Source organism: Anastrepha ludens, chromosome 4 (assembly GCF_028408465.1).
Source record: "Anastrepha ludens isolate Willacy chromosome 4, idAnaLude1.1, whole genome shotgun sequence".
In the NCBI taxonomy this organism is placed as follows: Eukaryota; Metazoa; Arthropoda; class Insecta; order Diptera; family Tephritidae; genus Anastrepha; species Anastrepha ludens.
In genome coordinates, this window is record NC_071500.1 from 2,900,063 (window position 1) to 2,926,071 (window position 26,009).

Below are 26,009 nucleotides of genomic sequence, written 5' to 3' on the forward strand. Positions count from 1 at the left end.
GTACATACACACAAATCCATAAACACGTACAAATGCACATCCGTATGCCACACCACATCCACCCACGCACCATAGTGGAATGTATTGTGTATTCTTTATTTCTTCTATGCACATAACATTTTTCTTTTTTTCTTCTACCGCTTTCTTTCTACAGCCAGCGAATATGGTCTATTTATATCGGATGAGCAGCACCAACAGGGTGTTTGGCTGGAGGCCGGCCGCACACTCGGCTATTACATTCTCCATAATCAGGACACCCTAGAATACCGGCGCAAATTGCGCACTTTGCGGGTTCGTATGTTAGATGGTGCCGTGAAGACGATACTGGTTGACGACTCGCAGCCGGTGTCGCAGCTAATGGTGGTAATTTGCACAAAGATCGGCATTACCAATCACGAGGAGTACGGCTTGGTGCGTGAGGATACCGAAGCGCAGAATGAGAATCTGCCGGATAATAAGTTTGGCACATTGACATTGCGTCGAAAATTCACCGAAAAAGATCGCGATGCAAAAATGGAAAGTCTACGCAGAAAGCTGAAAACCGACGATGAAAGTAAATCAATTATTCTTACATATACATATTACATATTTCATAACTAAACTCTTTAATTTTTCTAGTCAATTGGGTGGATGTCGGCAAAACTCTACGTGAACAAGGCATAGATGAATCGGAAACGGTTTTGCTGCGTCGTCGCTTCTTCTTCTCTGATCAAAATATTGACTCACGTGACCCGGTACAATTGAATTTGTTGTACGTGCAGGCACGTGACGCCATTCTAGATGGCACGCATCCAGTGACACAGGAAAAAGGTATGTGTGTTTGATTTTGCTGTCTGGTAGCTGCAAACAACTCTTTGATTTTGTTATTGTGATTGTGATTGTGTTTACTTGTATGTTTGTCTTTTTCAACAAAGCGTGTGAATTCGCTGGCATCCAAGTGCATATACAATTTGGGCCTCACAACGAAGCGAAGCATAAGCCTGGATTTTTAGAGTAAGTTCCTTTTTTTGCTTGTAGAAATTGTATGCAAATATATTTGCCTTCTTTCTACTCCACAGTTTAAAGGACTTCTTGCCGCAGTCCTATGTGCGTGTGAAGAACATTGAAAAGAAAATATTTGCTGAGCACAAGAAACACGTTGATCTTACAGAAATCGACGCCAAGGTGTTGTACACGAAAACGGCACGTGAGCTGCCTACCTATGGAGTAACTTTCTTCTTGGTGAAGGAAAAAATGAACGGTCGCAATAAGTTGGTGCCGCGTCTGCTGGGCGTGACGAAGGATTCGGTATTACGTTTGGATGAACGTACTAAGGAGATTTTAGTTTCATGGCCATTGACGACAGTGCGCCGTTGGGGCGCCTCGCCGAATACCTTCACTTTGGATTTTGGTGATTACGCCAACCAATACTACTCGGTGCAGACGACGGAGGCCGAGCAGATTGTGCAATTGATAGCTGGTTATATAGATATTATTTTGAAGAAGAAGCAGACCAAAGATCATTTTGGCATCGAGGGTGACGAGGGCTCCACTATGGTGGAAGAGTCAGTTGCGCCCTCAAAGTAAGTTTAAAATAGAATAAACAGTCCACAAAAATTCTCATAAAATATAATTTGCAGGGCAACATTTTTGCAGCATGAAACAAATAAAATTGGTAAAATCAATACTGAGTCACTGGCACACCCGGAAATTCTTCGTGCATCAGATGGTGAGTAGTTGTCCGCAGTCGATTTTTTGCTTTACGCTTCTTATATAATTTATGCCTTTTATTTTATCGTTTTCGATTTTATAAATTTGGTGTATTCGTATATTTTTTCTTGCACCAATTATCTGTTCACTGCACAAATAAATGAAAAAAGGCGAAAGAAAATATACGCAAGGTGAAATGCAATCAGTTCAATATGGAGCCTTCGTTGGGCAGGTCAACCACGCTCATCAACCACCAACGGTGAGTACACGCAATTAGTTTTTTTGTTTGTTTTGTTTTCTTGCCATTTAAGCCTGTTTTGCCATAAGCTTTCTATGTATCGATACATGCATACATAGCTCAAACCATGTTGAAACTAGAGTTGTAAAATTCTAATAAAATTAATTTCATTCAATTCATGCTGCACTCAAAAAGGCCAAACCAAATTTTATAAAGTAGGTCACATTGAACGCGACTGTAGTTTGAAGTGTATTTCTGATTTTTCTAGATTAAAAATTTTCTAACCACGAAATTTATTTTTATAGACGAAGGAAGTGCGCATAAGTACTGTAAATCTCACAGAACCGCAGCGTGCGCTGCTTGGGTATATCTCGGCTGGTCAAGACGTCTTGATGCGTGCTGACGAAGAGCTTAGAACTAAGGTGAGTAAAATTCACTGGAAACGCTCTTTTATTGCAAATAGCTAATAAAATGCTCATCTTTCTGCTGCTTTGTAGGCCCCAATACAAGAATTAGGCACTGACTTGCGGTCAATCGAGTGGCGTGAGAATACTTTGGATACTTCTAAGCAAGCTGTTACTAGTCACGTTGCTACTATGAACGCGGCTACCGCACAAATTATAACAGCTTCTCAATTCGATGAGGTCGACACAGAGGCCATCTCCGCTTCGGTTTCACAAATTACACAAACAATTCCGGAAGTTACTAAAGAGGTACGTCTGATCGCTGCTCTGATGGAGGATAGCAACAATGGCGATCGATTGCTTGATGCAGCCCGTAATTTGTGCAATGCTTTCAGCGATTTGCTGAAGGCCGCCGAGCCAGAGAGTAAAGAACCTTCTCAGAGTCTTATCAACGCCGCCAGTCGTGTAGGCGAAGCAACCACTCATGTGCTTAGCACAATCGCCGAAGAAGAGGTGCCAGAGAATCGCGATTTGCACGATATGCTCTTGAGCTTGGCCAAGGCAGTGGCAAATACAACTGCTGCTTTGATGTTGCGCGCAAAATCGATTGCTGCCAGCTGTGAAGATGAAGAGTCACGTAATCGCGTTATTGGTGCTGCCAGTCAATGTGCTTTGGCTACCAGTCAACTGGTCGCGTGTGCAAAAGTCGTGGCTCCTACTCTGCATAATGCTGCTTGCCGAGAGCAGCTGGAAGCCGCTGCCCGCAATGTGGCGCGAGCTGTCAACAATCTGTGTGAAGTGTGTAACGATGCAACCACCGATCCGAAATTGAAAAATGATTTACTTGCTGCTGCGCGTGATGTCTCGAAGAGTTTGAGTGATATGCTGGACCATGTGAAGTTGAGCTCTCGCGAATACGCTATTCGCACAAGTCAGGAGATGAGTCCGGTGGAGAATGTGATTATTGGTACTGACATATTGGTTGCATCCAATGACCCGCAGGAGATGGTTCGTCATGCCAAAACACTAGGTCAAGCAACAGCCCAATTGATACAGAGCATTAAGGGCGAGGCGGATCAACAGAAAGACGAAGATATGCAGCGTCGCTTACTTTCGGCTGCCAAGCAACTGGCAGATGCTACGGCAAAACTTGTCGAAGCCGCTCGTCTCTGTTCGGGTAATCCACAAAACACCGAGAATCAGAACGCCTTGCGGCGTGCTGCTGAAGAACTGCGTGAAATCACCACCACGGCGGCTAATACGCCAGCCATAAAACGAAACCTAATCCATCGTCTAGAATACTGTTCAAAGCAGGCCGCTTCGGCGGCTACTCAGTGTATATCAGCCGCACAAAATGCGGTGCAGCATAGCGACGACCATCAAACCAAGGAACAACTGCTGCAAGACTGTAAACGCGCAGCCGACACAATTCCACGTCTTGTTACCTCGGTGAAGACAACGCGATCGAGCCCAGATGATCCAAATGCGCAGCTGAATCTAATAGAAGCTGCTGAACAATTCATTGAGCCTGCCATACAAGTATCGCGTTCGGCACGAGCTCTACAACCGACTGTTACCGATATCCCGTCGGCCACTCAGCTCTCAAAAAGTGCCTTATACCTGGGTCAAACCGTGTCTGAGTTGAACTCGGCGGCACAGCGTGCTCGAGAAGCCTGTGGCGGTCAGGAATTGGAATCGGCCTTGGAGGCGGTGCGTAACTTACACAACGTGCTGGATGACACTCGCAAGGCAGCGCAATCAGGCAGCATTCGCCCACTTCCTGGGGAGACTATCGAAAACACTGCTCAACAGTTGCGAGTATCCGCTAAAAATGTAGGGCTTGCGCTTAGACAGCTGCTGTCGTCAGTTATACAAGAGCAACGTAGGTATGCGGGAGTGGCTGGCCGCGACACTGCCTTGGCACTCGGGGATTTCACAAAAAGTGTTCATGGTGTAGCTGCAACAACGAAGAATCCTACTGTAATTGATTGTGCCGACGAGGTGGTACTGCATTCGGCTCGCTTGATTGAAGAAGCACAGCGCACATTGCAAAATGTCGGCAGTACAGATGCATTGACTCAAGCTGGACGTGATGTTACTGCAGCTATATCGAAGACAGTCGACTGCATACCTGGTCAACGTGAAGTGGACAATGCTCTGCGCAATGTAAGTGAATTGAGTGAGATACTTTCAATGAGTGAATTCCCACCTTCGGATCGTAACTACAATACGTTGCAATCGGAGCTGAAGCAGGTGGCAGAAGGGCTTAGTGTGGCCAGTGGGCACATTGTGCAGGCTTATGATAGTCCCGCACAGCTAGCAGATACAAGCCAGAACTTTGCAGCAAACTATCGTGATCTTTTAGCTGTCTCAATGGAGATAGCCGGCCAGACGCAGGATGAAGTGGTGCGTTCAGAAATGATTGATCGGCTTCGTAACGTCTCGACGCAATCCTGCTCTTTGCTATCTACTGCGAAGTCAATCGCTGCCGACCCGGGACAACCAAATGCGAAGAATCTATTACACGCAGCAGCACGGAGCGTCACCGAAAGCATAAACAAACTTGTCGACGCCAGCATACAGTCGGCACCTGGGCAAAAAGAGTGTGACAATGCGATGCGCAATATCGAGGGGCTCCGAGTAATGCTCGAATACCCGCATGAACCAATCAACGAACAAGGCTATTTCGAATGCGTCGAAAATGCGACTAATAAGTCACGCAATCTGGGTTATGCCATTTCGGAAATGATTAACAATGCCAAACAGTCGAACCACGTTGGCTTTGGTCAATCGGTGAACACCGTCGCAGAATCAATTCACGGGCTGATTGAATCATCTGCACAGGCTGCCTACTTGATAGGAGTGTCGCACCCGAGCAGTGTGGCTGGGCGACCAGGCATCATTGATCAGGCCCAATTAACCTGGGCATATCAAGGTATCCGTCAGCACTGCGACATCGTTAGCAGTGCCAAGTCAACGAAGCAGCAAAAGATTTCGGCACTAACAATAATCGCAAAGCATACCAGTTATTTGTGCTCTATATGTCGTCAGGCCAGTATGAATACTAACAATCCGGTGGCAAAGAATGAGTTTATTGTGTTGGCCAAGCAGGTTGCCACAGCCACTTCGAACTTAGTGCAGGAGATAAAGGGTATTGACGATGAGCCTTCGACACCAACACGTGCTCGTCTTGTGGAGCCATTACTAGAGTCTGTGAAAGCAGTAAGGCAATATGCTTCCAGCCCCGAATTCATTTCTGTGCCTGCTAAAATCTCAGCAGAGGGGCGGAAGGCGCAAGAGCCTGTTATTAATGCGGGTCGCGGTGTTATCGACGGTGTAATAGAAATGGTAAAAGCTGCAAAATCATTGGCACTGTCACCCGACGATCCTCCAGTGTGGCAGCAGCTTTCGAATGCCTCTGCTCCCGTTTCCGAGTCTGTGAAACGTTTGGTGGATAACATCCGCGAAAAAGCACCCGGCCAAGCACAATGCGAGCAAGTGCTGCACACACTGAACACATGCACTCGTGAATTGGATAGCTGTGCCATGGCAGTGAGCGCTCAGGGATTAAGTCAACGCCGCGATAATAATCTGCACGGGTTCAGTGGCCAGACATTGAACTCTGCAGCAGAGTTGATTGATAAGCTTGAACCCATTCGGATGGCTGGGAAAAACAACGCTGAACAACTGGGCCATGCTGTGGGCGAGATCTCGCGCTACATTGTGCCAATGGTAAATGGTGCGGTCGGCGCTTGTACCCATATCGTGCACACCAACCAACAAATGAGTCTGATCAATCAAACTAAGTCAGTAGTAGAGAGTGCTGTAACCCTTGTGCAAGCGGCCAAAGATTCCGCCGGAAATCCACGATCCACGCATGCTCATACACATTTGGACGAGTCCGTTGATTTCACACGGCAGGCTATACAGGAACTCACTGAAACAGTCGAAAAGATCAACGCTGAAATGGGTGTTGTAACGGGGCTGATGGAGCAAGTGAATCGTGCCATTACACGTTTGACCGACAAGCGCCAATCACTTCTTAACGCCTCTTACTCGGACTCATTTGTGGATTACCAAACACGAATGGTGCAGTCGGCGAAGGAAATTGCTCGTCTAGCTAATGATATGAACGCCAAAGCTACTATCGAGCCACAGCTGTTACCGCAACTTGCCCTAGAAATGACACAGCAGTACACACAACTGACTCAGGATTCGGTAGGTGCATCTACCACAACATCTACTCCGGATGTAGCCATGCGTATACGATCGACTGTGGTGGATTTGGGTCGCTCGGTAAGCTCAATGATACAGTCAGGTGCTGCCGGAGCCCGTCCCAATGATACATCGGTCCAGAATGAACTCGCACGTAATGCACGCGATGTCTCGGAGAAGGTGGCACAAGTTTTAGCTGCGCTGCAGGCCGGATCGCGCGGAACACAAGCTTGTATCAATGCCGCACATACAGTGTCGGGCATTATTGGTGACCTTGATACGACTATAATGTTTGCCACGGCCGGCACTTTGCATTCAGACGGCGATGGCACATTTGCTGACCATCGCGAACACATTTTGCAGACCGCTAAGGCTCTTGTAGAAGACACGAAAGTGCTAGTAACAGGCGCAGCTGGCACACAGGACGAGTTGGCTAACGCGGCTCAAAATGCTGTCTCTACCATACGTGAGCTCACTGGCTGATTTATTTTTGGCTTCTTAAAAACATTTTATACGCTTTCTTTACTTTCTATAGTTCAACTGGCGGAAGCCGTTAAAAGAGGTGCATGTAGCCTCGGCTCTACACAACCGGATTCGCAAGTCATGGTTATCAACGCAGTGAAAGATGTAGCTTCCGCTTTGGGCGACCTGATTAATGCCACCAAATTGGCTTCTGGCAAACCCATACATGATCCATCGATGCAAGATTTGAAGGAGAGTGCCAGGGTAAGTAGAGTTTCAACTATCCAACCTTTAGTACTAGAAACGAACTTCTTAATTCACATTATTATATTTTATACATCGATTTTAAGACGTCAATTCAATACAATAAGTCGTGAGGCTAATTTCAAAGCTTTAGTTGTTGTGGTTCTTTTAATTTTAATATTTTCCTCTTTAATTATTATTGTTTGATTATAATGTAATTCTGTATAAACACTGACTTTCCGAAATTTTGGCATTTCGCGCTAAACATTCACAGAAGAAATAATGTTTAATTATCAGTAGCTTTTGTGTTTTGGTACTTTGGACTGTTTCATTTCATTGCATGTGTCATTAAAATTTCACCTTTAGCTCCGTAGAGTGGCAGAGCTACAAGCAGTCAAACAAGGAAGAAAATAAAAAAAATATTTTGCTGTTATACATTTTTTAATTTGTTATGAGAAAGCTCTAATTCTACAATATTTAAATTTTCAACTTGATTACTATAAATCTTGGATTGAACAGGAAGCTCACAAATTTATTCATGCCTGCAATTTAAAAGTTGTTTTTTTACGTTTGTTTTATTAAGATTAAAATTGAATGCTAATTTTTAGAGTTTCTCTTATTGGAACTTACTTTGACTAGATTTTTTATTGCAACAAAATGAGAGTATAGAAGTTATTTTAATATTTTGTGTGAAACTAGGAGATTAGGTAGACAAATACTCCCTCAAGGTTTTTCGAATAGGGTGCATCGCATAAGTTTAAAAGATGGCATAGCTCGAATTCTCGCTATTTGTTTTGTAGAATGTAAAGAAACAAAATTTCTATGATTACCTTAACCGCAAAAATTTATAATATTTTTTTACATGACAACTATTGATATGCGCTTAATACTTTTTGTGTCTCTAGAAACACATTATTTGCACAGAATCATTTTTATAAAGTAGTTGTAAATGTTTATATTTATGTATACCTACACTCGAACGCACTAAACAATGTAATCATTTTTCTTTTTCACTAAAAGCTGCATATCACACTCACTTTGTAAAAACTACATCGTTTATGTAAAATAACTTAATGGCTTTGGCACTTCATTTAATGCTTAAATAATAAGCATATACATATACATTTGTAAAAGATATTGGGTGCTCCCTCACTTTTTTTGTGTGAAAATGTGGAGGAGCTTACTGAGTCACTTCTTACTGAATCTCATCTCAAAATGTGTATACCTCTTTCAATGAAACTATTAAGGAATTTATTAGATTGTACAAAAGCCCACTATTTTTTGTTACTGACTGTATAATAATTGTCTTGTGGTGTTGTCGTCCTTTTATTGATCTATATCTAAGGTACACGTTTGTATGTTTTTAATGCCTGCGTTTCTAATAAGTAATGCGCTCTCTGCAACTTGTAACACACTTGGCCACAAATGCATTCATTTATTCAATATCTTAATTACTTAAATACGGGTGTAAATACGCCCCACGAATGCTCCTCTGCCACTTCACACTGTGTACAAAAAATCACACACATTTGGTTGTATGGCTGCAGATCGCTGGTAATAAATGGTTCTAACAAACTTGCATATAGATCGTTGTAGCGCGACGGTCATAACATGTGTTCCGTGCAGCATCCTTGCACGTGCAGCACTCGCTTACTTGCACGCTCTTTTGCTTTCTGCCTTAAAATCTACTATCTACTCTCTTCTCTTGTTAACAACTGAAAACCTCCTGCAAAGTCTTTCGCTGTGGTTTCTAATTGCTTACGCACAAAACAAAAACATTTGTATAACCCTTTAAGCCAGAGCAATTGATAATACAAACATACATACAAGTGTTATCCGCATACTGTCATTGCCTTCTCTCTTTTCTCTTCTTCCATTACATTGTACTTGCCACTTGTTCGTGTGCCCATTTGACCTGTATAAAACAAAAAACAAAACAAAAACGATAAAATCATAATAAAAAATGCCCTGGGGGTATCACAGACGCTTAAAGAAATGTGCACATCTGCTGCCGCAGTTGCTGGTACTAACATGAATGGCCAGCGCCATCTACATCGCCAGTCGCACATAAGTTATGGAATCCTTAGCTCTTAGACCACCACCACGCCAAGCCAAGCAACAAGCAAGAAACCGTTATAGCGCAGTGGCTCCCTGTGCACGGTTCTTGCTGCTAAACACATCCGCGACGAATTCATCTCACACTCCGCCAGCTGTAGCACCATCAGCCCATGAATTAAAAACAAACAGCTGCTGCTGCCACAAGCGCCTGCTCTTATATTGTTTTGATATATTGGAACATATATTTAATACTAGTCGACCGACAAGCACCGCAAAATCAAAATTTAATGCCTAAAATGAAGCAACTGGAGATACTAAAAATATTTAGGCATAAACTTAAAAATTACTAATAACGATTTTTATACTATCATCCCTATTTCGGCTTTGTAAGAATTTGCGGATGCTGTTGAACTCGACTTGCTTTACGTTTTGGTAGGATTTTTTTTGTTTTTTCTTGCTAGATTGTCTCAGCTTTATTGCACACAAAAGTAGATGGCACAATAATCTGTATGTAGAATTGCTATTCGTAGACCGGGGAAAAACTAAATTATGCAGACTGTAGCACAAAACTATTCTACTTAGCTTTTATTGGTTGTTGTTATTGTAACCTTTTTGAAAATACCAAAAAACACTTGGAAAAAGTTTCTATCAGCTTTGAATGTCCTAAAGAGCAGTGCTTGAAATATATCGGAGAAAGGCCTGTAAGGCCTACGCACCAGTTAGTTTTGCTTGAATACACCTGAGTAGCTGAAAGAGATCTACATGAAATATTTTTGGCACAAACCGAACCAGGTTGGATGATGAAAATCAGAAAATTAACTCAAGGAATGCATTTTGCTGAGTATCAAATAATTTTGCACAGGGTTCGAAAAGAATTTATTTTTCATTGTTGACACATTTGGTTTTAAATTTTACTCTTTTCAGCACTGAAGTGCAGTGCGTTTACTCTGTGCATGCCAACACACTCGCAGAGTCAATTTTACCGACCTCTGGTAGCCAAGGTTATTAATTCTATATGGTTTAAATTTTTTTGATTTTTTTCCAAAAAGTCAGCTATTAGCCATTCTTTTTGGGCCGACATATTTTTAATCAAAAATAACAGTTTATTTGACTTTTATTTCTTCCGCCTTAAATCTTCGGTTAAATCCTAAAATTTAACTTTTTTAGTTTTGATTTTTAAGATTTTTTTCTGGCGTCCCTGTGCATTTTCTCCATATAAGGAATGATCGAAATGTTTTTATATGGAAGAAGAAGACACCTAAAACAATTATTAAAATTCAATAAGCGTCAAATAATTGTAAATTGTCGAAGCTTGTCAACAAGTCCCGGTGTTAGAGTTATTTAGCGCACTGTATCTATAACAGCTTTGAAAATGCTAGAGCTATAAATGGACATGTTCTACAAACGTTCGTACACGAAGTGGTTATTCTTTTCAAACAGCGTAAAGAATATGACACTTAGACCGATTATTTGAAGGAGTAGAAGTTGCTTAAATTAAAGTACGTTGAGTACTTAGTAAACCTGAGGCGATCTATCTCAGGTTATTACTCTTTGTATAAATTTAGTTTGAAGCAATTAATTAGCTACCATGCATCATTAAGATGAATACACATATGTTCATATATATCTGTGGACTTTTGACAAAACGAGATATTTCCCTGATGTAGTTTTTTGTTCTAAGCTTAATAAATCCTGATCTTTCATATACAAATTTAATATTTTAATTAAAATTTCATTGGGATTGGCTTTTAAGCTACAGCTGTGAATGATTTTAGTTTAAATATTTCACTAAAACCCAGCTATGTATCAGGTTTTTTTTTAGCTGCATGAGAACTATCGATATTGGTTCTGCAACAGTTGAGAATGGTGAACTGTGTTGACATTTCGGTTCAGTAAGGTTTGACAAGTCCTCATGAATCGTTTAACGCTAGAAAACCGCCTCCAAATTGTGGAAATTTATTAAAAAAAAAATCTGTTGGCAAAGTGTTGTGATGTCGTAGTCGCTCTAGATTTCGCGAAGTGTTGAAGAAGACGACGAAATATCGATTCGTTGTCGTTCTCAACTTGTTGGCCTTTGTCCTTCGGCTACGTGGAAAACTTTACGTAAGGAGCTTGACTTACGTGCCTATAAAATACAGCCAGTGCAACAATTGACACCAAATAACCATCGTTGCATCGCATTTTTGCTGATTGGGCACATTTAGATTTGTTATTCAGATTTATTTATTCTTTAAAGATTGTCAAACATCTGGCTTATCAAAAGTAAATTTTAAAAAAGATTTAAAGATCGAATTGTAACTCGGAGCCGCGACGGAAATATGCTGTATATCATATTCAAAAAATAAATGTCATGAAATTATTTACCAGATTATAAAAAAAAATATCATTCCAACAATATTTCTCCTTTGCTTAATTACCCGATATACATATATGAAAGTGATTCATAGCTGGGAATTGCAAATGTAAGTTGTGTCATGTCCACAGATATGTATGCAAATTATTTTAGTAACTACTCAAAATTTGACAGTCTAGCAGCCTTGCCCTTAACAACAAAATCGATAGTTGTTCTCTCAAAATTAATTACAACCAATGAGCGATAAGTGCAAAAAAGATACCGACTTTCCCGATGAAGTCATCAAATCGCGTACTGCAGCATCTGCAATTTCAAGTTCATTCTGCTAAGTTTTGTATTGTGAAAATCATATAGGCATTATGTCATACATTTCAGCCTAACATAAAAACTTGTTTTTATATTAAACACTAAACTCAATAAAGAAATTTTAACTATCATTTAGATCATAAATAAATGGATATCTCTCCGAGGTATTCGAAAAATATTATTTTACACTCTTAAACTTGGGATTTTCTTTATTAAGATTCAAAATAATGAAGTGCCATAGCTTTTCGAAATGAAAAAGATTAATTAAATTTGCAGTTTATACCCAATTTGTCTCTTTATACGTAATTTTGATTATCTTTTAATTTTGTCTTTCAACCTACTCTAGGTAATGGTGCTAAATGTGTCATCCTTGCTGAAGACCGTAAAGGCCGTAGAGGATGAGCACACACGTGGTACGCGTGCAATGGAGTCCACGGTCGAGGCCATTTCCCAGGAGATACGCGTGCGTTCAATAAAAATCAATGCATTCTTACTTCTATTTTTTAAACTAATTTTGTTGTTGTTTGTACTTGCAGGCCATCCACTCGCCGCCTCCACCCGGAAGTGCGCAATGTGGCCCTGAAGACTTGATACGTGTTACGAAGAATGTAACGTTGGCAACCGCCAAGGCAGTTGCCGCTGGTGCTTCCAATCTGCAAACGGACATTGTGGCCGCCGCCAATCTGGGTAGACGTGCTATATCTGAGATGCTACTGATTTGCCGCTCCGTTGCTTGGAATTGCGCTGAAACGGAGGATTTGCGCCAGCGTACACTTGAAGCGGGTGCTGCTGTTGGCGAATCATATCGTGAACTTCTGAACGGCATCCTTCACAATTGCTCGGCTGACGATCGTGTGCACTTGTCTCGTCGTGTTGCCAAAAGTGTCACCGATTTGGTTGCCATGGCACGCCTGTTGAAGGGTTCGGACTGGATCGATCCTGAAGACCCGACAGTGATTGCTGAAAATGAATTATTAGGTGCTGCCGCTTCCATTGACGCTGCTGCGAAAAAGTTGGCATCGCTGCGACCACGTCGCCAACCAGATGTGAAGGTAAGACATGAAATCTGTATGAACAAATAGGAAATAATTCTTAACATTAACATGGTGGTGGATTTTCGTGTGTTAAATTTAATGTGATATCTTATCTGTGCTTTGGTGATGGCTGCGCTAAAAGAAAATAATTACGAGTAACCCTCCTTTCGTTCACGTAACCAAAAGTAAAATTTATGGTGTGTGGATTTCTACTGTGTCTGTCCCTTACTAAACGCTAATAGTTCCAGTTAGATATGTTTGATATTCTTGGTTGTTGCATTAAAAGGTTCACCCAGGAATCAAACATATTATTACTGCGATTATTAACATTCTACTAAACAACACTAACTAAAACAAGAAGTTTACAAAATATGCCTTACGCTCAAATATGTAAAATAAAAATATACCTGTCTAACATAGATTTTTGTCTAATGCTGTATAGAATATTTAATTTATGTAATTTTTGTGTTTATAGATTGAATTGGACGAGAATATGAAATTCGATGAGATGATTCTTGAGGCGGCAAAGGGCATAATGGCAGCCTCTTCGGCTTTGGTGCGTGCTGCCAATGCCGCACAACGCGAATTGATCGATCAAGGCAAAGTGGCCCGTCGCCCACTCACATCTTCGGACGATGGTCAATGGTCCGAAGGTCTCATATCTGCTGCTCGTCTTGTGGCTGCGGCTACTCATAGCCTTGTCGAGGCTGCACAGAATTTGGTGCGCGGAGTAGGCACTGAAGAAATGTTAATTTCGACAGCTAAGCAAGTGGCTGCATCAACTGCCCAACTACTCATCGCATGCAAAGTGAAATCAAACCCGAACTCTGAGGCTGGACGTCGTTTACAAGCCGCAGGCAATCAAGTTATTAAGTCCACTGAAAATTTGGTGCGTGCAGCGCAACAAGGCCTAGAAGATGAAGAAGAGAAAACTCTGAAAATCAACACTTCGATGGTTGATGGTATGGCACAGGAAATTAATGCACGCTCCGATGTACTGCGCATGGAGAAGCAGTTGGAAGAGGCCCGACAAAAACTCATCACCATTAGGCATGCACGTGCGCTGCAGAAAAAGACACAGGGATTCGCCACAGACGAAAGTGATTCGGAGTATGCGCATTCCACCTATGGAACATTGCAGAAGAGCCAAAATAATGTATGAATTAATCCTCATTTGCGCTTATTTTAATTTGGTTAATTCTTTTGATTCATGTAGCTATCTTTTGAGGAAAAAGCTCAGTGAGGGAGTGGTCAACACACTGCCGCTAAATTAAAAGAAAAAAAGTGCAAAAACATAATTTTTCATATAGAACAAGAAATAAATAAGTAAACGATATTGGCAACAATTGGCGTAGAAAAAAGTGTGTTAATCGCCGTAGTTTAAATGCATTCTTTATAAATACCAATATTTCATTTAATACATTTAGACTAATAGCATTTTGCGTATTAATACAAAAACATTACATCAACTAATATTTGTACTGACTAATTAAAAACCATTAAACTTCATGATCTAACCCATAGACACTAAACCGTTCGGGCTACCCTTCGGATATGCCAACATCACCGAGCTATTACAGTCAGCAGCAACAGACCAAGCATCATTATAACTATGCGACGCATCCACAACACTTCCACCACCCAGATGCTGTGTCGCCGCCCCCCATGAGCCACCAATATTCTAGCGGTGTTGAGGTTAACGGTAGCATTGAACTACCACCACCGCCTCCGCCACTTTCGACCACCCTGTACAACATGCAAACAGCCACAGCATCAGGCGGCAGTACGTTTAGACCTAACCCAAAACTAACAGCCAACGCGGTGCCACGCCCCTACCCCGGTAGTCCAGCCGCTGGTGGTCCCAGCAGCAGTTTACTAAGTACTAACGGTGGTGGTAGCGCTAAACTCACTCAACCCCCCTCTTCTATAGCAAATGTCAGTAATTATCAGCAACAATCTTTTGAAAACACAACAACATCAACGTACACCAACGCGCATCAACCGTCGCTGACCACTCCGCAGTCCACAACTCAGAAATCGACATCTGTTAACCGTAAACTGGAAGCTTGTGTGCAGGATTTGCACGATAAAACATTTGGCCAAGGCGGCGTGGTGCAAATTACCAGCGGAGGAGCATATCCTGGCCAAAACTATGAAGGCTACACTTCCAGGTGGGTTAAATCTAAATGCAATCATTTTTCTTCTGGAATTTAAATCGCAATGTTAATCCCCAAATGTTAATTATTTGAAGGAGCTCCCTTAATTTTAAGTTATTTATTTGAAGCGATTGTTTTATTTGTTTAATATCCATTGGATTTTTAAAATGTTTTTTGTATAAATCAGCTGTTGTGTTTGGTAGTATGGTCCTGGCCGCCCTAACCGAATAGGTTGGGGCGTGTCACAGGTTCGAATTTCCGTGCATGAAACAAAATGATAGAGAAAGTTTTTTCTAATAACGGTCGCCCCTCGGTAGGAAATGGCAAACCTCCGAGTGTATTTCTAAGAAGAAAAGGCTCCGCATAAAAAACCCCCTTCCACTTGTGGAAAGCTTCAAGACGCACACAAATTGAAGAAGGAGCTCAGCCAAACACCGAACATGGGTGTAATCTTACTATTTATTTTTATTGTTATTTTTAGATACTCATACATTATAAGAATTTGAAAACTTTGTTCGAAATTAATGACACGAGTTTTCTATTATCAGATATGAAACGCGCAATTTCGAAAAGAGCAACGAAATAGTCGACAAACCTTTGGATTCAAGCTTCTCGCAGCTGACACTTAGCACCGATGGCGGTAAAGTCAGCATTATGGATCAGGGCTCTGAAAGGTTGACGTCGATGACGCAGCGAGTAATGGAACGCAAAACGTTTAGCACCACTACCGAAACGCGCTCGGAAAAGAAAACAGAATCGCACAGTTTTCGCATGGAGTAGATTTAGATTTAGATTCGAATAAAAAAGAATACATACACATAAATACATACATATGTAAATATAACTAAATTGGCAAACATATTGGTGCTATCCTCAACGGTGACAGCAGCCTAGTGTTTGCCTCGAAGATTGCTTATGGAATGCCACTTCGCCCCAAAAGGCGCTTAAGAAATTGCCAAAAGTGCTTTTAACTGAACTAATTTATAATAATCTATAATAATGTAATGCTGTGTAGGTGTTAGTGAGTAATAAAGGAGTTTTGATATATTTACCGTTTTAATTATTGCAGCCAAATACCTGCAAAGAAAACGTGCAACTATGCAATTCCGAATCGGTCTTCAAATAGTTAAAACTCTTTGTAGGTATGGCAGCGCAGTCGAATTGTACCGTTACACTAAATGTTCTTTGTTTTTTGTATAACTTTGATGTATTTCATTAAATGTCAAATTGTGTATCTGTGTATTCATCTAGAATTTTAATCCATAACGAAAGTTTGCAACGAAAATATTTGCCAAGATGTTGCCTGTAATTGCATAACAATATTAAAAATAACACAATTAACTGTATTAATTATTTAGAAATCATGAAAGCGAAAGCGCCGCCTCCAATATTATATGAAAATAAAACAACAAAATGTGAACAAATGTAACGCAATCATTTACAATTATTTATCGAACAGAAAAATTCGTGGTAACTAAGTTAAATACAGGCACAGTTTTGTGCCACATTCACCGTGATTGATTTTTAAAAATAATGCTTCGCTCTACAGATAATGCGCCAGTTTAGAAGAAAATAGATTTGTATATGATTTTTATTATCTGCTGCTAAATGCATTATTAGCCTTATTTGTACATACATTCATATACCTTTGGCATAAATTTATTTACTTACATACATATATTACTAAAGATTTTTTTCAAGTATTTGTTTTTGTACAACAAAATAAAATAAAATTAAGTATTGATAATTGAGTTAGAAAATCAATTTACGCTCTGACGTTGTTACTTTGCCACACTTTGCCACACACGAGAGTTTGAGTGAATACAAATATTGTTGTAGTCAGTTTTCACTGCCATTATACATATGTTAAATAATAACAGTTGTATGGCGCATACAGCCATCATAGGTTAAGATCGAGCATCTATAACAAATTGGATGTTGTCCCACAAATGTAGAAGCTCGCAATTTATGCCCCTTTCGAACGGCAAACGGATTTTATGGGAAGCTATTTTATAGTATTTCAGCGAAAGACATCGAAACCATGTTCTTTACTGATACGCCTCGCGAAATCTGCTCAGCTATATACGCTCCATGATATATAACCCAAATACTGCTTTAATAATATCCCGGTGCTTTAATTTTTTCTTCATGCATGGACGTAGAGTTTTGTGACACCTTCGATTGTCAGTTGAAAAAACGTATTAAAACTTAAACTCAATTGCAAACAAACACTAAGACCGGTTTCAACTTACGGTATACAGTTTTGAGGATGCGCCAGTCAAAGATACATCACCTCTATCCAACGTCTGCAAAACAAAGTGCTGTAAAGCTTAGTAAACGTGGCATACTGCATAAGGAAAGGCGATCTTGGTGATCTTGGCATACAAACTGTGACTGAGGTAACGGAACAATTTACCATAGCGCACAAACAAAGACTAAAAATCATGTCACCGATGCAGCATCCAGCTTACTTTGGCTGAATTCTTCTCGAAGACGTTTAAAACGCACAAATTAAAAAAGTTATTTGATACCTACAGAAAAACAAACTTTTACACCAAACGGCTTTGTCTTTGACATGCGTTATTTCTACAACCATTTAAGCTTTAAAGTTGCAACTAAAAGATTATTTTACTTTACTGAAATTGTTGAAAACCACACAACAGTGCGACATTTTATTTCCAAGTATAAGAAAAATAATGAGATAGGAAGACTAGGTAGTGGCGGGAGGCCCAACAACATTTGCACTTCCCAAACAGAAAGAAAAACTGCTCGTTGTATTAAGGAGGACTCGGAAACTTCCACTGAAGTGAAACCTTAAACTGTGCGAAATTTTTTACATTCTGTCGATTTTAGGGCGTGTACATCGCTCCACTAGCCATATTTATCAACGAAGAGGATAATCACTCAAAACATTTCGCCGCACTAATTAAATGGCTGTTGTATCGAGGTAAGAAAAGTACCGCCGCATCTTACAGAGTGTCTCGACCTAAGCCCATTGAGCACCTGTGCGCGTACATGGAGAGCAAATTACGTGAGCGCCACGTAAGTAGTAAAAATGAAGTTAAAATTCCTCTCCTGAAAGTATGGGAAAATATACCGCTCGATGTTATAAAAAACTATGACAAGAACACTGCAATCTATGTTAGACATCAGGGGTGACCACCCAAACTCTGGTAACCACTCAAATGAATACTCGTCGTAACACTAAGTCCCCCTCCACTTGTGTAAACAGGATATGTGAATAGTACACTCTCTTTTAAGCGGACACCTAAGGGACTGAAAAATATGGCTGCTTATGGGAGTTACCGCTTTTGAGAAATGTGTAGAAAAAGTGAATATGTTATGGGAGGGTTGTCCACTCAAGTGCACTTTTTTTTAATTCTTAAGGATTCCTAGTATGCATTGATAAAAGTGTCCGTTAGGAGAACTACACAGTATGTACTTCAAAGTACGAAATAAAAAATATAATAGAAATTGAAGATTTAAATTTTTTTCGTAATATTTTGGTGGTTCATCATTCGCAATAAATAAAAGAGATGGCTTCTGAAAAATAAATTGTATAAGTGGCTTTATTAAAAAAATATTCAATTACAACAATTAGAAAATAAATGCAACAAAGTCTGTTCGTCAATGGTAAATTTGTAAAATTGATTCCCTAAAGGCACAGATCACAGCGAATAGATCATCTTACAGTTTACTTGTATTCCTCATTCAATTGACGTCCGATCAGCCAACGACGAATCTCTGAGGTGCCTGCACCGATTTCATATAATTTGGCATCACGCATTATGCGTCCTGTCGGATATTCATTGATATACCCATTGCCACCAAGTATTTGGATGGCGTCTAGCGCCACCTGCGTTGCCTTCTCTGCACAATACAAAATTACACCGGCACAGTCCTTAGAGCTGCGCACGCCAATGTCAGCGGCACGTGCAACGGTGTACAGGTATGATCGACAGGCACTCAAAGTGGTGTACATGTCCGCCATTTTACCCTGCATTAGTTGAAATTCGCCGATAAGTTGACCCTTTTGTTTGCGCTGATGGGCATAATCGAAAGATACGTCAATAGCAGCTTGCATCAGTCCCACCGGACCGGCAGCCAGCACAAGGCGCTCGTAATCCAAACCTGACATCAGCACATACACACCTTTGTTCTCCTTCCCCAATATATTTTTTGCAGGGACCTTGAGATCTTGGAACACCAATTCGCATGTACTGCTGCCTCGCATCCCAAGTTTATCGAGCTTTTGTGCCACACTAAAGCCCTCCCATGCAGTCTCGATGATAAACGCCGTAATGGCATGTTTATCAGCGACGCCACTATCGGTCTTAGCGTACACTATCAAGGTGTCAGCATCGGAACCATTGGTGATCCAAAATTTAGTGCCGTTGAGTACATAATAGTCGCCCTTTTTCTCGGCGCGTAGCTTCATAGAAACCACATCGGAACCCGAACCCGGTTCAGACATGGCCAAACCACCGATATGCTCCCCACTGCACAGCTTTGGCAGGTACTTCTCTTTCTGCTCAGATGTGCCATTCTTGGTGAGTTGGTTCACGCAAAGATTTGAATGGGCACCGTAGGACAAGGCGACACCGCCTGCAGCTCTGAAAAAAGGTACGTACATATATTATAGAAATTATAATTATGCCATACACATAGCATATAAACAACTGTTTTTTTTAAGGTACTTGACCACCTTGGAAAGCTAAAAAGTACAACATATTCAATAATTTTTTTTCATGTTCTGTATAATATATTAAAATAAATTTTTTTTTTAATTTTTATTTAGAGCTTATATAATACAAAAAAAAATTGATTTATTAAAATTTCTTTTTTTAACATATATCCAGGAGGCGCCAAAGTCGAGGCATGAAGAAAATCATGTCTTGCGGCGGACAGTTAATCTTAGAAATGGTAATTCTAAAACAAAAGAGAGAAACAAAATTTTCAAAAGGAAGGTTCCTTGCGTGAGAATTTACCACAAACTGACAAAAAAAAAAAATAATAAAAAAATGGCGGATGTTTGAAAAAAAGTTAAGAAAACACCCCTGTTTTTCACAATGTTATGCTTAAAAAGCAATACTTTATTAACTTTTTTTTTGCAAAATGTGGTAAATTGGCATACAAAACATCTTAACAAATAAAACAAGACCAAAATCATTAAAATCGGCTAAGCAGTTTCGGAGATAAAGTGTCCGCCATTCGAAAAAAAGTAATTTCTGGAAAAACGCGTTTAAAGTTAAAACTTGCTATTTTCTTTCAGCTGAGTCAGCAAGTAATGAGTGCAGGATGCGCCTGCACATTTTCACTGATTTCACTTTGTTAGAATTCGAATTTAAAAAAACAGTTTCAGGTGATGATTTTTAAAAGTATAAGGATTGAAAAAATGTAAAAAAAAAAATTTAATTTTTTGAAACTTATAAGGTGGTCAAGTACCTTAATTATATAAAGTCGTAAATATACAATATCATTATCTTGAACGTGCCGGCAGATATTTTCCTATCGCCAATGCCATATACAAATTTGACGATTCGCTTGAAAAACATTTCATTTTTTATTAAGAAAGGTGAGGGCCCTTAAGGTACATATGTATGTGTGTAAATAACGATTTGCTTACCGAGAAATTTCTTCCATTATAATGCAATGATCCAGATAGGTCCCACCGGTGCCTCCGTAATCCGGTTCAGCTGTGATGCCTAGAAAGCCCAGTTCACCCATCTTCTTCCAAAATGACCGCAGATCTCTAAGCAGAGTAGACAGAAAAATATTTATTAAGCAAATGCGTTGCACAGTGCGCTTGCCACATTTTTCTGATCTAAAATTCTCACTTGAAACTGTCATTTTTGTCGATTTCTTTGGCGTACGGAGCCAGTTCTGTTTGGAAGAAATTAAATGCGATATCCCGCAGCTTTTGCTGCTCCTCATTCAAGCTGTAAAACTTATCGTTGACTGGATAGCATGCGGCTCCTCTTGCTTGCTGAGATAAGCCCACACCGACACATCTTGGCAATCGAATTAACAGAGAGTTTGCAACGAAACGTAAACTTGCAGACATATTAAATAAATAAATAGGAAACAAAGAGGTACTTTTTGGGAAAAAACACTTTAAAAATACACGAATTGTTGAAATGCTGTTTAAGACGAGTACGTAAACTGAAAACTTCTAATCATCACAGCTGTTGATTACCTAACAGCGGACTTATTATCAGCACAGTGTTGCCAGGAATGCTCAATGTGCAGAAAGTTAGCAGCAAAAAGATTTTAGTTCGTTACGGTAGGAAGCCAAACGTGGAATGCGCATTTCATGGCAGATTAATTTTTTCAAAAGATATTAACCGATCGAAAAACAAGCGATGCACTTATTTACATATTTATATACAGTGTATTTGCAGCTCTGTACAATATGTTGTACTGCTGAAATGCGGAGCGAAATAAATAAAAATAATATTAAAAACATTGGTTTAAAGTAAATTCTTAACTGTAGTTTTGAATGATAAACATTTAAATATTTACTTACTTATTGCATCAATACAATAGTAAGAGAACATATGTTTGTGAAAAAGTTTTCAAAGCAAAAAATTATATGAAAAATCACTGATACGTACTGTTGATCCGGGGGTAAACTTTTTCTCAACTAAACTATGTATAACTTTACAGGCTACTTTATAGTCGCGGTAAACTTATTTTCGTTCTCTAAAGCGCTTATTTAACTCTCAGGCCGATATATTGTATTTAAAGGTCAGCTGATATTCCCTTTAAAATTTTGTAGTTAGGTTCTAAATGTTTCAACTCAAATATTGAAATAAATTATTGGTGCGTTTTATAGTTTCGCAATCGACACATTTTTGTTTGACGGATGGCTGAGTAAGCGAAAAGACTCAAAGGTCACTTTAAAATGAGGTTAATAAAGGCAAGATTTTCTGTAAGAACAAAGACGGCGATCTGGTGACTGACATCCAAAGTGTGCTTGAATTATGGAGGGAACACTTCTCAGACCTGCTAAATAGTGACAACCGCGCATGCCCCAGATTTCGATAACCCAAACGTTGGGGACGGAATTGTAGTTCCGTTACCGACCATGTCGAGGTGAGAATAGCGATAGTGCGGCTAAAGAGCAATAAAGCCGCGGGAGCCGACGGACTGCCGGCTGAGCTATTCAAACATGGCGTCGTGGATCTGGTAAGGTGCATGCATCAGCTCCTATGCAAAATATGGTCGGATGAAAGCATACCTGCCAATCGGAATGTAAGTGTGGTCTGCCCAATCGACAATAAGAGTGATACTGCAATATGTGCCAATTACCGCGGGATTAGTCTTTTAAATATCGCGCTTAAGGTTCTAACGTGCGTATTGTGTGAAAGGCAGAAGCCCGCCATAAACCAACAAATTGGACCTTATCAGTATGGCTTCAGACATGGAAAATCTACAATCGACCAGATATTCACAATACACCAAGTCTAGGAAAATACCCATGAAAGGGAAATTGACACACACCATCTTTTTATCGATTTTAAAGCTGCATTCGACAGTACGAAAAAGAGTTACGTATAAGCCGCGATATTTGAATTTGGTGTCCCCACAAAACTAATACGGCTATACAAGATGACGTTGCTCCACACCTGCAATGCCGTCAAAATTCGGAAGGACCTCGTCGAGCCGTTTGATTCTTTTTTTGAGGTTTCAGACAGAGTGAGTCCCTGTCGTGTGACTTCTTAAACCTGATGTTGGAAAAGATCATGCGAGCCGCAGAACTTAATCGCTCAGGCACATTTTTTTATGAGAGCGTACAATTGTTGGCGTATGCCGATGATATTGACATCATCGGCCTTATCAACCGTGCTGTTAGTTCTGCCTTCTCAAAACTGGATAAAGAGGCTAAGCGAATGGTTCCGGTGGTGAACGAGGACAAAACGAAGTACCGCCTGTAATCAAATAAACAGTCGCCGCACTCGCCTATCAGCTCCCACGACACTGTTGACAGTTAAGATTTTGAGGTTGTAAAAGACTTCGTTTATCTAAGAACCAGTATTAATACCGGTAGTGATGTCAGCCTTAAAATCCAACGTAGAATCTCTCTTACCAACAAGTGTTACTTTGGACTAAGTAGGCAATTGAGTAGTAAATCCCTCTCTCGATGAACAAAACTAATAAGATTCTCATCATGCCCGTCCTATCGTATAACGCAGAAGCTTGATGACAATATCCGATGAGACATCGCTTGGAGTATTTGAGAGAAAGGTTCCGCGGAAGATTTTTGGACCTCTGCACGTTAGCAACGGCGCGTATCGTAGGCGATGGGACAATGAGTTGTATGAGTCGTATAGAGCTAGTGCAGCTAATAAAAATCCAGCGGCTTCGTTGACTGGGTCATGTTGCTCGAATTGGATACAGACGCTCCGGCTCTGAAAGTATTCGATGCGGTACCAGCTGGTGGTAACAGAAAAGAGGAAGACCTCTTCTACGTTGGAAAGATTAGGTGGAGCAAGACTTTTCTTTAGTTGGTGTTTTCAACTGCCCCCGGTTAGCACGAGAAAGAAACGACTGACGCGCTTTGCTAAAGTCGGCCAAAATCGCGCAGGCGGTTATCGCGCCAATTAATAAGAAGAAGAAGCAAGGGTAAGTAAATACTTTCAAGTTTTGATTTCAGCTATGGCCAAAGCATACAGGATCTAGAATGTGTGTTGAAAGTGAAAACTATTTTGCGTTGAGAGTTTTTGTTTGAATTTTAAGGCAAGTAATTATTGAATAAAATCACTCATTCCACCCGTATCAGCTGTTCATCTGAGGATCTCAAAATCCAGGCGGAAAATATGGAGATACTAATCAATTTATATTGGCGGCCTCGGTAGTCTAGCGTAACTGCACTAGCCTGCCATCTCAGACGTTGTAGGTTCAAATCCCACGTAAAGCACGGTCCTCGCACTTTGTCAAACTTACCTACTTTTCTAGTTTCTAAAACAAAAACATCAAAAGCAAAAACCAAATTCATCTTTCCAATCCTTACTCCCGCACAAAAGTCCGCGCATTACTTCCATTTGTGGCTGCTAAAACAAGCAAAAAAGAAAAAACATTGCATCAGTAGCGTCAGCAAGAAGAAGCGGGCAATCGCGGTAATAGCCCAGACACACCAAAATTTAGCGAAGTCCTCAACCATCTGTGTGATCCTTCTGACAGAACAGTTAGAAGGTGTTGTTCCTAAGCAACAAGTGGACTTAGGACAGGTAGCGGCAGGCTAATTACCTACCCTGCCAGAAAGCAAAAATAGATTAACGAAACCAACATAAGACTGAGTCTTGTCGAGGCCCTATACTGAGTGCACAAGGAAAAAAAAAAAAAATTTATATTAAAGTAAGCTGGTTTTATGTTTCCACACCTAATCCAAAATATTTAGCAAGGGCTACTTGGTACTAGTTGGGCTTCAGACTCATTTGACCGATTTTTGTGTTTTTTGCATATTTAAAAAGTTTAACGCTTCCGTAATTTTGTGCGAAAATAACAGACGAGAACTGAGAGAGATATAGAGAACTTTGACTGAAACAGTTACATGAGCTGTTTAATTCAGAGGAGTTTGTACTGGAAATATTTTATACGAGGATTGACAGTTAAACGTAAATAGTGGCTGATCAGACAGTGGCATAATAACGATCCGATAGGAGTTCAAAATTAGGCTAGCAAAATTCGTAGTGGGTGTCTTGAGGTTTCCCCACATAATATGTATGATGGCTAGTCAAAAAATGTTCCAAGATCATTGAACTCGTCCACAATTCGGAGGGCATTACTAGAGATATTTTATGATGATTGGAAAACATTTTTTAATATAAAAAAAAAATGCACAAATATGTACAATATATACAAAAAGAAGCGAGTTTATTAAGGCCGGCTCAGTCGGCAAGCGCAAGTACATATATGTACATACAAAATGTTCAAATAGCTTGCGTATAATGAGTATCTGGCAAATGAAAAGCAACTGCTAATGTTATAAAAACTGAGGGAAGGCCATGAAAGCCCGATTCTATGTGGCACAGTATCAAAAACTTTGAAGAAAGTCCAGATGAAAATGATTCAATATAATATTCACTTAAAGCGATCGAATTGGAAGCTGTGGATCTATCTGCTACAAAACATAAACACAACAGACCGCGACACCTACTGCATATGTTAGCCCTTGGGAAAACACGTTAGTTTAGACTTCTAGAAAGTGTTGTAACCTTAGCTTTTGATCGCCCCAAAATTGCTGTATCCATTAATGTATTGTTTAATTCTATACATGAAGTTGGCGGCTGCCATAGCCGCATGAATTGGTGCGTGACTAGCATTTGGCATTGCGTATGTTCGAATCTCCGTGCATGAAACACCAATTGATAGAAAAAGTTCTTTCTAAAAAGTTTCTAATGAAAACCATTTGCCGTTCGGAGTCGGCTTAAAACAGTAGGTCCCTCCATTCGTGGAGCAACATCAAGACGCACGCCACAAATAGGAGCAGGAGCTCGGCCAAACACCCAAAAAGGGTGTAAGCGCAAATCACTACATATTATAAAACAAAGTCGCTTTTTCTGTCCCTATGTCCCCTTATACGCTTAAATCTTTAAAACTACGCAACGGATTTTGATGCGGTTTTTTTTTAAAGATAGAATGATTGAAGAGGAAGGTTTATATCTATATAATGTGAAGAAATATATAGAGGGGGCGCGGCAATCGGTCAAAATGTGGCAAAAAAACATAATTTTTTTGTTTTCACGGCCATAAATCATAAACGAATGAACCAATTAAAATGAAACTTTCTTGAAGTTTAACTTTGAAATATTTACTTTCGTTCTGCATCAAAAAAAATAATTGATTTAT

At 40.2% G+C, this 26,009-nt stretch overlaps 2 protein-coding genes across 4 annotated transcripts in view; one reads left to right on the forward strand and one right to left on the reverse strand.

Annotated features, from left to right (window-relative positions):
- Positions 1 to 16,587, forward strand: part of LOC128861552 (talin-1) — a 56,401-nt gene extending 39,814 nt beyond the window's left edge. For 2 of the 3 annotated variants that reach the window (XM_054099754.1, XM_054099755.1), the window contains exons 4-17: positions 155 to 553; positions 619 to 810; positions 915 to 993; positions 1,059 to 1,562; positions 1,620 to 1,708; positions 1,860 to 1,948; positions 2,233 to 2,349; positions 2,425 to 7,012; positions 7,082 to 7,272; positions 12,315 to 12,431; positions 12,505 to 13,020; positions 13,478 to 14,158; positions 14,527 to 15,173; positions 15,707 to 16,587. In XM_054099754.1, coding sequence (XP_053955729.1) covers positions 155 to 553; positions 619 to 810; positions 915 to 993; positions 1,059 to 1,562; positions 1,620 to 1,708; positions 1,860 to 1,948; positions 2,233 to 2,349; positions 2,425 to 7,012; positions 7,082 to 7,272; positions 12,315 to 12,431; positions 12,505 to 13,020; positions 13,478 to 14,158; positions 14,527 to 15,173; positions 15,707 to 15,938 — 8,441 coding nt within the window. In that variant the 3' untranslated portion in view covers positions 15,939 to 16,587. Of the gene's footprint in view, positions 1 to 154; positions 554 to 618; positions 811 to 914; positions 994 to 1,058; positions 1,563 to 1,619; positions 1,709 to 1,859; positions 1,949 to 2,232; positions 2,350 to 2,424; positions 7,013 to 7,081; positions 7,273 to 9,234; positions 12,110 to 12,314; positions 12,432 to 12,504; positions 13,021 to 13,477; positions 14,159 to 14,526; positions 15,174 to 15,706 lie in introns of those variants that run through there. The other variant, XM_054099756.1, reaches the window with a different exon arrangement.
- Positions 16,588 to 18,699: 2,112 nt separating this feature from the next.
- On the reverse strand, positions 18,700 to 21,354 carry LOC128859699 (isovaleryl-CoA dehydrogenase, mitochondrial). Its single transcript, XM_054096716.1, has 3 exons — positions 20,996 to 21,354; positions 20,785 to 20,910; positions 18,700 to 19,771 (listed from the first exon to the last, which is right to left on the reverse strand). The coding sequence occupies exons 1-3, from the start codon at positions 21,220 to 21,222 to the stop codon at positions 18,853 to 18,855; spliced, it is 1,272 nt and encodes a 423-aa protein (XP_053952691.1). The 5' UTR covers positions 21,223 to 21,354; the 3' UTR covers positions 18,700 to 18,852.
- Between the last annotated feature and the right edge of the window lie 4,655 nt (positions 21,355 to 26,009).